Here is a 12,519-nt window from a genome sequence, read left to right as displayed (position 1 = left end):
TTTTACTTTCAATGACATGGCCGTTGCCCGGCAAATTTTTATTTTATTTTACTCTTTGGGTAGTGATAGCTACTGTTTTAGGTAATATGGTTATTTCTTATTCAGGATTCTGTGTACGGTCAGCGCCACCTAGGTGGCTTTTGTACAGTGAATGTTGGAACATTTATGCATCTTTTGTTGTCGGCACTGTTTTTTGAAAGAAGGACTGCCTGATTCCTGTTTTTTTTTTTTTTTAATCTTAGGCCCGCTTAGGCCGGTCTTTGATATTGTGTCGTATTGGCGTGTTGTAAATAGTAGTGTAGCAGCGTGTACATACATTATTCGAAAGTGAAGTTTAAAAAATTATATGTATTTGTCACCTAAATAACTTGCTAGCTTTATATGTGTCTGCGAGTTATCATTCCTTAATGTGAACTGATTTAGGTATTGGGTTTGATTACTATAACAGTCACCTATGGCTGGTTGGTATTAGGAAAAATGTTCTATGATGGAATTGCGATATAAGTTTTCCGTACCATATTACATCAAAAGACTAATGAATAACAGTGGAATTTGTGACAGAGGATCACAGTGTTGGTAACACATGTGATCAAATTATGGCAACTCACAAGTCAGGTGGACAGAGTGGAAGAAAGAAGGTCCAGGTAATTGACATTTGAATTTGAATTTCTGTGGAGAATGTTTTATTGTGTCGGATTTTATCCGTAATAATTTTTTCCCTGTTTTCCCGGGCAGTTGTTAGTGAATTCATTGCTTATCTGTTAATATTTATTTCTTACCTTTTAGGTAGAATGTTGCCTATAGGGCTTTGCAAGTTTGTGGATTTGCTCTTCCACTGACAGGTTACGCATGAGATTGGTTTACCATCTGCAGGGAAGTTTTGTAAGATGTACAATACAAAGCTTTGGAATATGGATACGTGCTCAGAACCTGCTACTTATAGGCCTAACTGAATCAAAAATAAATCTGTTACATAATTATCATTGAATAATTTATGTGGCATTTAACATCAAATTTTGGGTTACGGTATACAATCACGCTATCTCCAGTTCACCTGTAGGCGTCGTCATATGCTATTAGATATGTTCATTAGGGTATGAGGAAGGAGTAGAGGTGCAAATTTACTAGGTTTTTGTACTATTACTTCTCATATAGAACACTGAAGAAGACACTGTATAGGGCTGGTTGGTTGGGTGCTGGCAAGCATCAAGGTAGGATCTCTCCTCTGCTGCTTCAGGTACTGGTACCGTAAAACATTATTTTCCTATGATTCCAACATCCAAACCGGGTATTGAAGTACTGCCGCAGTTTCATATTGTTATGGCATGCACTTTTAAACATACTTTGTCACTTCATTACTTTTTGTTGCATTTTAGCAGGACTCCAGGGGATTCTAGAGGCCAGTCTCCCAGCCCGTCTTTCCTTGCTCCTAATCGATAGTCTTGTCACTAGATAGACATAATCAATCAAGTCCAGTGGTCTAGTCACTAGCCAGACCTAACCTAATCAGACCAGTAGTCTCCTCTATATGATATCCTAACCTATACAGATCAATGGTCTTGTCCAGATCAATCTTTTGTAGTTGTCTTTCATCATCTTTCATGTTATTCAGTGGCTGTGTAACTTATAATGCTGACATTGGCAAGCCTCTGAGCTCATCAGAGATGCTGCCATGTTGAATCTATAACCTGTATTTCACCGAGCTCGATAGCTGCAGTCGTTTAAGTGCGGTCACTATCCAGTATTCGGGAGATAGTGGGTTTGAATCCCACTGTCGGCAGCCCTGGAGATGGTTTTCCGTGGTTTCCCAATTTCACAGCAGGCAAATGCTGGGACTGTACCTTAATTACGGCCACGGCTGCTTCCTTCCCACTCCTAGCCCTTTCCCATCCCATCGTCGCCATAAGACCTATCTGTATAGGTGCGACGTAAAACAACTTGTAAAAAACAAAACAAAAAAACACCTGTATTTCACGGATGGGTACTGAGTTTTTACCATGCTTTCTTAGGTTTTAGGGGTGTCCTTTGACAGTCTACCATTTGATGACTAATTTGGACGATTCATCCTGTCTCCGGATCAGTGATTTTATAAAAGAAAACTGACTGTACCCTTGTAAACAAAGCGTATTACTGATCTATCGTATGGTCAAATTACATTTTGAAATTCGTGTAGATTTTAAAACCCACATAGTTTCTGCCATTGCACAGATTTCTATTCCAACATACATAGAGAGAGTTGATTTTTCGCATTCTATTGATTCTGTTGATCCCTATGTCAATTTTCATGTATTTTAATTTCGAGATCATAGTTTCAATTTTTTAATTTATTAGTTTCATGAAAATTATCAAGGCTCCCATAGCAACAAACTATAACAAACAAAATATGGTTTATAATATTGCTGATAAAATATAGGGAAATAGTAGAACAGATTAAGGACAATAACACATTGTTATGTAGCGTATAAGTGATTTTGTAAAATTGCGACAGATCCCTTGCAGATTGCATGTGTTACATGTGCGCGTTACCTTACCTGTGAGTAGTACCATAATGTGTTGAATACTGCGAGTCTACGCTACTTTTGATTAGTACTGCAACATGGTAAATACCATGGTTGTACTTTCCTAGCAGTACCATTATGAGGGGCCATGACCTATATTTTGGACCCCTTTAGACTACAAGCATTATCGATTCAGTATTGTGCTTTAGAAGCAATTCCTTGGTCAGTAAAAATGAAATGGCGTATGGCTTTTAGTGCCGGGAGTGTCCGAGGACATGTTCGGCTCGCCAGGTGCAGGTCTTTTGATTTGACGCCCGTATGTGACCTGCGCGTTGTAATGAGGATGAAATGATGATGAAGACGACACATACACCCAGTCCCCGTGCCGGCGAAATTAACCAATGATGGTTAAAATTCCCGAACCCGGGACCCCTGTGGCCAAAAGCTGGCACGCTAACCATTAAGCCATGGAGCCGGACTCCTTGGTCAGTAATACTACTGTTTAACGCTAGTTTCTGGGAATGTGGGGCGTTGCAGGTCGGATCCACTGATTGTCCATCCATTTCATTCTTCGTCATCATGTTTTGAATTCTAGTCAGTGGATGATTTTGGACTTTTAAATTATCATTACATTTCGTACCATTAGGTTCCGATGACCTTGATGTTAGGCCCCTTTAAACAACAAGCATCATCACCCTGATCATGATAATCATCTTTACACCGTTGATTGTGATATTGATATTGTGTATGTCATGAAGGTATGAATGAAAATCCACAGCCTGTTTTCAGTCATTCGACCGGGTCAGGAATGGAATGAATGGAGCCCCCATCCAGTGGCGAGGATAGGAACTGTGCCGGCTGCCGAAGCCTGTCTCACTCCTCTGGGGCAATGATTAATGAATGACAGATGAAATGAATGATATTGGTGAGTGTTGCTGGAATGAAATATGACAGGGAAAACCGGAGTACCTGGAGAAAAACCTGTCCCGCCTCTGCTTTGTCCAGCACAAATCTCACATGGAGTGACTGGGATTTGAACTACGGAACCCAGTGGTGAGAGGCCGGCGCACTGCCGCCTGTGCCAGGGAGGCACATGAAGGTATATCTATATCTTTTTTTTTTTTTTTTTTTTTTTTTTTTTTTTTTTTTTTTTTTTTTTTTTTAGACTGAGTTGGTTGGGATATACTTTACTTCTCCATTTCATTACACTGCCTACAGGGTTGGCAGCTATATTTTCTCTCAAATTTGCATGGTGCTACCATACAGTAGTCCTATGTCCTGGAAAGCATTACACTCGTATTACATGGACGCAACACGAGATGGGGGTGCGGTGGACAGGTATCGGTACTATGCACAAGGTGGTGGGACTCAGTAGTGAGTCAGGCTCTCTAGAATGGACGTGACATGGCAAGAACAGCATGTATTCATCGAACTGGACATTCACCAGGGTCGCAATGCCAAGGAATATCATAGCTTGTGGAAGCGGTTGGGAATGATGTCCTTCTGCACATATCCATTGCAAGATGGGCAGCAGCAACATTTCAGCACGTACGTGAAACAAGCAGTGAATTGCAACACTCGGGAAGACCTGCTGGTGTCTGGGCTGCTGTGCCACGTGCAGCAATTACTCAGTGCATAGATGTGGATGAAAGCTGGGCACTACTTGCATTACAAGCTGGAATAAGCATTGAGAAACAAATCACCCACAGAATTTTACAGCAAGATCTTCATCTGCAACCAAGCAAGTGGCTGCACAGTTTGGGTCACGTAGCTGTCAGCCTGCATTCGGAAGAAAGTGGGTTCGAACCCCACTATCGGAAGCCCTGAAGATGGTTTCCAATGGTTTCCCATTTTCACACCAGGCAAATGCTGGGGAGTATATCTTAATTAAGACTATGGTTGCTTCCTTCCCATTCCTAGCTCTTTTCTATTGCAACATCACTGTAAGACCTATCTGTGTTGGTGTGTTGTAAAGCAAATTGTAAAACATAAAATCGCCTGTATAAAATTACAACACAGTTGGTGCCATGTGCACTCACTGTCAAGCAAATGTGGATATGGTATGCCATAGGCTCTGACCACTTGGTATGCTACTGGTAGGCTAGCAAATACTGGAGAGAATAGTGACCATGAATGAATTTTGGACCAGGCCATATGAACCTGAGTTCAAGCACTAGTCTGCAGAATAGCAACTTGCAGGATCACCACGAAGACAAAAGTTCTGACAAAACCCTTCTCCGATGAAGCTGATGGTCATTTTTGCTTACGATGTCAGAGGCGTGATCGCGTGTCACTTCGTTCCTCGTGGCACAATAGTGACTGCAGCCTACTCCAGAAACTTCCTGCAGAAACAGTTATGTCATGCCATTAGGGACAAATGCCTGGATGTCTCTACAATGTCGTCCTTTTCCGTGACAGTGCCAGATCTCATGCAGCAGAGGTTGTATGGAGACAACTTCGGCGCTGGAGATGGGAAGTACCTGCCATATTTACTAGACCTACCCCTATGCAATTTTGACCTCATTCCCAAAGTGAAAGAATCATTACATAGAAGACAGTTTGGGACATGGGAGGGCATTGCCATCATTATAAAACAAGGGATTTCAAAAATCACATATGGTGAGACGACTGGTAACTGTAGTCTCCCGCATTATTAGCAATGTGTTGTGGAAAATCTAGTGGACCACGCTGAGGGTTTACCGTAAAGGTTACTGTATTCTCTGAGAATGAACATGTTGCACAAGAGTTTCGTGACTGACAGTTTCCTCGCTTTATATCCTACACCTAGTAAACCTACTCTGCATTATTTACACATTCCACAGCACCTTATGCTCCCCACTTTCATCTGTATATTTCCATTTGGTAGATCCTGCATTCGTGCAAAAAAAAAAAAAAAAAAAAAAAATGGTTGCCATGACTTATACTGCAATCCTGGTATGTACTTGCATTGCAAGCATGTTCTTGGATTGTGTACAACATGAGAAATGCTATAATGTAGATTAGAGCATTTTATTTCATTTATATAACCCCCACCCCCCTGGTTGTTAAATCTGTTGATTGGCAAATCCATAATACAATAGACAAAATTCCATTATGAAAAATGTTACTGGAAATATTAGGCTATATATCATTGGGATCAGAATTTAATGTAGTGTCCAAGTATGTGCCTCTTCTGTTCCCATTAATTGGAATGTCAATTTCAAGAGGATTGTAAAAATGTAGGCTATGTTCTTGGCTGATGCAGTGCAGCAGGGTCTATATTGTTACAAGTGCCACCATCCTCCACCCCACCCACACACACACACACACACACCAGGACTCCAGCCATACAGTCTTTACCTGAATGGGCAATGATCCTTATTTACAGGCTTTACGTTTTGCTTTTGCTCACATGCTCAGTGCCTTCACACATAACAGCTGCATGCAGATAGGTTTGAAAACAGTCCTGCTGACCCCAACAACAAGTTTCTGTAGTATGTTACAGTCACTATTGTGCCATGTGGAACAAAGTGACATGCAATCATGTCTCTGATGTTGCAAACAACAATGACCATTTGCTTCAGAGGGTAAGGATTTTGCCAGAACTTTTGTCTTTGTGGTGGTTGTGCATGTCAGTATTCTGCAGACTCCAGAAAAAAATCCAGGAATTCACAAGTCAGCACAGTAGTTCACGTGGCTGCTCTACACAGTTAATTATTTAACACTAAACGTAAACAGCAGTTACAAAACAGTAACAACTCAACATTAGCTAGCACTACAATATTCCTAACAACAACAATTCTACTCACACTACCTCAGGGTTCCCAACGATCTGGTAAGTCAGAGATTGTCAGGGAAGTTGACTCAAATTTGTTATGTGTTAGATAATTCATACTGATGACAAACTGCAACCTGTGAATCCTTTGAAGCAAGGAAAAGTGATTAGTTGATGAGGTAAGTTGAATGTTATTTAAAACAATTAAAAGTGTACATGTTTTGGGCTATGGCAACATTGAAACAAGATGATTTTGTTGAAATGCTGAACAGTGTGTGGTGGCTCTAGCCCTACCAAGCTGTACAAGTATATTTTTATCCCAACAAGGTATCTCTCTTTACATTGCCGAGATAAATGTATTCATACTTTGATATAGTTCTTGTGTATAATTAACATGCTTTTCTTTTGTTTCAGATTAGGCCTATCCATTAGATAAGATGGCAAGAAAAACAACTTTCAACTATCAGTGGCTGGATTCCATCCTTAATCCAGAGTTTGTAGATTGGCTCTGTGATGTACCGGACAATAAATTTGAAGCCTACTGTAATGTGTTTAAACTCAGAAATATGGGGCACCAGGCTATTCACTCTCATAGAACTGGACCAAAACACACTCAGCTTCAGAATATTAAATCAAAACGGCCATCATTGTCATAATTTTTTTGTCAAACGTAGCTGTAGTTCAACAGAATTAAGAAGTGTAGCTACTAGTTCAACAGAAACAATACGTGTAGACATTGGACATGGATCTCTTGATAATGCTGCTGTCAGACTGCGTGTTAGTTCAACAGAAACAGTAGGTAAAGACTGAGGCAGGGGTAGAAAGTGGAAAGTCAGTACACTGTGCTACTTCTTATTTTAATAAAGATGAAGTAGCCAAAGCAGAAATATCATGGGCATTAAAAGTTTTTGCTAGTAAATACAAGAGGAGTTCATGTGAAGATATACGTGATATATTTAACTTATGTTCTCAGATAGTGCAAATGCATTGAAATTCACCTTTGGTGAAAGTAAGTGTTCCTGAGTGATTAATCATGGGATATCACCACGTTTCAGTGAGTACGGTCCAAGCAGTGAAATACGTAATAGATCAGGTAGAAGAAGGAGGGAAATATCGCGCAGTCTTTGTTGACTTCAAGAAGGCGTTCGATTCAATCAACAGGCGAAAGCTAGTCGAGAAGATGAAATGGACAGTCGGCGAAAGATACCCCAGCATTTATCCAGTGTGAAAATGGGAAACCATGCAAAACCAACTTTAGGGCTGCCGACAGTGGGGCTCGAACCCACTATCTCCCGAATGCAAGCTTACAGCTGCGCACTACTAACCACACGGCCAACTCGCATGGTTTACGTAATATTAATATATAATTGAATCATTGTGTGTTCCAAATTAAAATTTAAGTACTGTAAATTATTTAAATGAAAAATCTTCATTAGTTTCAGCATAATTGCACAAATCACGTAGTGTCGTGCGCAAGCGGTGTCTGGATTAGCGTGGAATCACATGCGAGCACTCGATTCGATTCTGTAGGACGTAACAAACTCGTCTGGCAGTCCACAGCAACCGAGTGATTATGAACGAGCAGCAGAACACCGGAAATTCAAAATACTCTCTTACCAGTATGTCTTCTTCGTGAAAACACTAAAATAGTTCAATTTTGCAGTTAATATTTGCCTGTTTAATATTATTGCAAATGCCCTGAACGGAATAAAATGAAATTTTATCAATCATTTTTTTTCCCCGTAGTATTCCCCGCACCGGGCGAGTTGGCCGTGTGCGTAGAGGCGCGCGGCTGTGAGCTTGCATCCGGGAGATAGTAGGTTCGAATCCCACTATCGGCAGCCCTGAAAATGGTTTTCCGTGGTTTCCCATTTTCACACCAGGCATATGCTGGGGCTGTACCTTAATTAAGGCCACGGCCGCTTCCTTCCAACTCCTAGGCCTTTCCTATCCCATTGTCGCTATAAGACCTATCTGTGTCGGTGCGACGTAAAGCCCCTAGCAAAAAAAAAAAAAAAAAAAAAAGTATTCCCCGCCTGGCTACTCATTTCTGCCACCCACTTGACGAAAATTTCTGGGGAGAACACTGGACCCACTAGTGAGAATAATTTAAGCATTTCTACAGAGGAACACAATCCGAATAAACAACAACGTAGAAATTTCTGAAGCCATAATACAGACAAACGGAGTTATGCAAGGGGATCCCATGAGACCCACACTTTTCAACATTTACACAACAGATGTGAACCGCAAAGTAGAGGAAGGATCAAAAGCAGAGCTGATCCTATTTGCAGACGACATGGTGATTGGAACGAAAGGAAAGGAGGATGTACAAAGGGCAGTCCGCAGACTACAGACCTGGGCAGAGGAAAGCAGCCTACAGATAAATGAAGAAAAGACAGTACAAATGACCTTCAGAAAAGGTGGGAAATCAACGTCCCAAGACAACCATAACATTACACCAAAAGCCATTACATAAGGTACGAATTTACAAATATTTGGGAATAACACTCCAGACAACAGCGGCAGAAAAGTGGGAGAAAGCAAAAGAACAAATTGCTGAATTTTCTTTTGAAAAGATGATCATAACGAATATACTTGACACTTCTAAGAGAATTAAGGTAGGAGGTCAAAAAATAAAGGCGGTGAAGAGTTTCAAGTACCTAGGGGAATGAATTGAATGGAACAACCTTGAAGGGAAAGCAATGGAAGCGAGAAGGACCAAAATGAAACTAGCTTTCCAGAAAACCAAAAACACATACAATAAGAAAGCTGCTCCTGGAACACCAAAATAAGGCAGTATAACACAGTAATTAAGCCTGAAGCACTCTGCAGCAGAGACACTAGTCATGGGGAGGAAAGGGCAAATGGAGAAATCGTAAATCAAGGAGAGGAAAATTTAGAGGAAGATCATGGGTCCCAAATTCCAAAATAACAAGTTTTTCATAGAAATGAAGGCCTCTATGTAAAGTCAGAGAGACTCTTGGATACCATGAGGAAAAGGAGGATTGATTTCTATGGACACATATTCCGAATGAATCCTGACAGATTAACTAACCAGATCTTTCACTTCTTTTACAAAAAGAAGGCTAAATCCCATTGGTTTAAAGTGAGAGAGAGAGAGAGAAAGTGAGATCTTAAGATTACCGAGCCCATGCTAAAGAATGGTACAGCCAAGACCGTGACCAAAGATAAAACTGAGAGGTTCCAAGTTAAGATCAACACCAGAAAACTGATTCATATATCACAGGAGCAAAGGAGGAGGAGATCAGTTAGAATGAAGAACTATTGGGAGAAGAAAAGAGCACAAGCATCTAGGAAGTGATTGATCTGACGTACACCAAGGATGGGTGATTCGAAGTGAAGAAGAAACCGTTGTATCCATAATATTTAGCAATATTATGAATAGTGTTCAATTCATTTTTGAGGACTCTTTTTGACATTGGAACATTGAAGGATCGGTACACCATGCTGTTGTATGCTGTTCGTTTGTGAATTTGAGGGTGTGAAGAATCTTGACGGATTGTAGCGACTGTTTGGGTAGGTTTTCTGAAAATTTTGTATGTTAAGAAGCCTGCGTGTTTGCTAGTAGTTGTCTAAAAAATTAATTTTCTGTCCCATTTCGTATTCAGGTGTGAATTTTATATGCGGATCCATGTTATTTAGATTAATGAGAGTGGTAGCTGTGTCTGTTATGCTCTCATTCATAATTACTATGATGTCATCTACGTATCTTGTCCAGAAAAGGATGTTGTCAAAATTATCATCATCAGTTATGGTGTTACAAATCATGTCAGCATTTTCCGGGCTTGTAGACCGTGGTCCAGGAGAATGTCCTGACGTTTCACCGAAGACTGCGTTCGGCATTGTCATCGGTTTCGACTGACTCCGATAGCGGCGAAGCTGTCGGTGGAATGAAGTGCTGTTGTAATTCCACCTCATTATATAGTGCAGGATACGGAATGCTGCTCGCCTATTGGCTGCCGTGGTGGGGGCCGGTCGCTGATTGGCTGTTCTTCTGCCAATGGTTGAAGCGTTAGGGGGGCCATTGTACATTGACCTGCCTTGGCGGAGACAGGCAGCTGATCACTCGTTGCTTTCTTCTGCTCTGCTGTGGCTATCATGTCCTTTAGAATTTAGAGCTTTCAAGACTGGAAACCAGGCTTTGTTTACCTGTTCAGATTCCTCCTTATGGTTGAAGCTTTTGGTGTGCTTCAGGATTTCAGTGGCTTCCCTCTGTAGTCAGGCATGATAAGACACCGTATTTGACTGTTGCTGTACTGTATGTCATGGCCTGCTAGCAGCGAGTGTTCAGCATAGGCATGAAATCCTGTATTTTTAATACACTTAGGCCCCTGTATTTAAATTGTTTTGAATGATTGTGGTATACTAGGATACATGTTTACAATATTGAATGAATGAAGAGAATGATTGGATTGAATATTAAACTTTTTAAATTTATCGATCAATCAAGCGATTTCCTCAGCTACAGTTTTCAGTTTGTGAATTATCGTCCCCATTTTGTCACTGAGGTGTGTTTTAGATCTCTCCATATATCTTTTATTATTCATTAAATAACTGGGATCACAATTTCTTTGCCTAGTGGATTGATATATTTTTTTGTCTCTGTTTAGGTGTTAGCTTTATTTATATTTTTGATACATAATGATCTGAATCAATGTCAACCCCCTTGGAGGACTTTCACATTATAAACTTCTTTGTAGTAATCTCTATCCATGGCTACATGATAAATTTGGAACTCCCCCAATTTTACATTAGGACATTTCCAAGTCATTAATTTGTGTGGTTGTCTCTTAAATCTTGCTGTTTCTAGAAAAGTCCAGGGTCCTCACAAAATTCAGTTAATCTTTGCACATTTTTGTTTGTGAATTTATGAGCTGGCCATCTTCCCACTACTGTATGATATTTTCTTTCTTGCCCTATTTTTGCATTGAAATCTCTGAGCAAGAATTTATTGTTTACATCAGGGATGTTTAATAGTAAATGGTCCACTTCTTCCCAAAATTTGTCAGCTTCTTCTTTTTCGTTGGCATTTTTGTCGTTTGGCGGGACATGGACATTTATCTAGAGTATAAGTTTTATTCCCCATTTTTAACTGTTAATGTTGCCATTCTTGGAGAGGTTGATGAGTAGTCCTTGATCAAGTCTATTATACTGTTATGGACTAGGAATCCAATTCCAAACTTGAGAACATTCTTCAGTACTCTTTTTTCAGGAGAGCCTTTGTAAAGGAGGTATTCTCCAGATTTTATTGGATCTTGATCCGTATTCCTAAGTTCCTGAATAGCTGTTATTAAAATTTTATGTTGATCCATCAAGGGTACTTACAGGGGTTAGACAAGGTTGTAATCTTTCACCTTTGCTGTTGCCGGGCTGAGTGGCTCAGACGGTTAAGGCGCTGGTCTTCTAATCCCAACTTGGCAGGTTCGATCCTGGCTCAGTCCGGTGGTATTTGAAGGTGCTCAAATACGACAGCCTCGTGTTGGTAGATCTACTGGCACGTAAAAGAACTCCTGCGGGACTAAATTCCGGCACCTCGGCGTCTCCGAAGACCGTAAAAGTAGTTAGTGGGACGTAAAGCAAATAACTTTATTATTACCTTTGCTGTTCGTAGTTTACATGGATCATCTGCTGAAAGGTATAAAATGGCAGGGAGGGATTCAGTTAGGTGGAAATGCAGTAGTCAGTCTGGCCTATGCTGACGACTTGGTCTTACTGGCAGATTGTGCCGAATGCCTGCAGTCTAATATCTTGGAACTTGAAAGTAGGTGCAATGAGTATGGTATGAAAATTAGCCTTTTGAAGACTTGTCAGTAGGTAAGAAATTCAACAGAACTGAATGTCAGATTGGTGCTACAAAGCTAGAACAGGTTGATAATTTGAAGTATTTAGGTTGTGTTCTCGCAGGATGGTAATATAGTAAGTGAGATTGAATCAAGGTGTAGTAAAGCTAATGCAGTGAGCTCGCAGTTGCGATCAACAGTATTCTGTAAGAAGGAAGTCAGCTCCCAGACGAAACTATCTTTACATCGGTCTGTTTTCAGACCAACTTTGCTTCACAGGAGCGAGAGCTGGGTGGACTCAGGATATCTTATTCATAAGTTAGAAGTAACATACATGAAAGTATCGAGAATGATTACTGGTACAAACAGGTGGTAACAATGGCAGGAGGGTACTCAATGAGGCGATAAAAGCTGATTTAGGAATGAACTTGATGGATGAAGCTGTACACATAAACCGGCTTCG

General features: G+C 40.6%; 1 protein-coding gene across 4 annotated transcripts in view; it reads left to right on the top strand.

The window, feature by feature from the left end:
- The first annotated feature begins 238 nt into the window (after positions 1-238).
- LOC136857814 (WD repeat-containing protein 48) overlaps positions 239-12,519 on the top strand; it is a 288,788-nt gene continuing 276,507 nt past the window's right edge. Inside the window, exon 1 of one of the 4 annotated variants that reach the window (XM_067136763.2) lies at positions 239-644. In XM_067136763.2, the coding sequence (XP_066992864.1) occupies positions 597-644 (48 nt within the window). In that variant the 5' untranslated portion in view covers positions 239-596. Of the gene's footprint in view, positions 645-6,770; positions 7,048-9,523; positions 9,793-12,519 lie in introns of those variants that run through there. The other 3 variants (XM_067136765.2, XM_067136762.1, XM_067136764.1) reach the window with 3 other exon arrangements.

Source organism: Anabrus simplex, chromosome 1 (genome assembly GCF_040414725.1).
Source record: "Anabrus simplex isolate iqAnaSimp1 chromosome 1, ASM4041472v1, whole genome shotgun sequence".
Taxonomy (NCBI): domain Eukaryota; kingdom Metazoa; phylum Arthropoda; class Insecta; order Orthoptera; family Tettigoniidae; genus Anabrus; species Anabrus simplex.
Note: the sequence above shows the minus strand (reverse complement) of the source record. Positions and strands in the feature narration are given on the sequence as shown.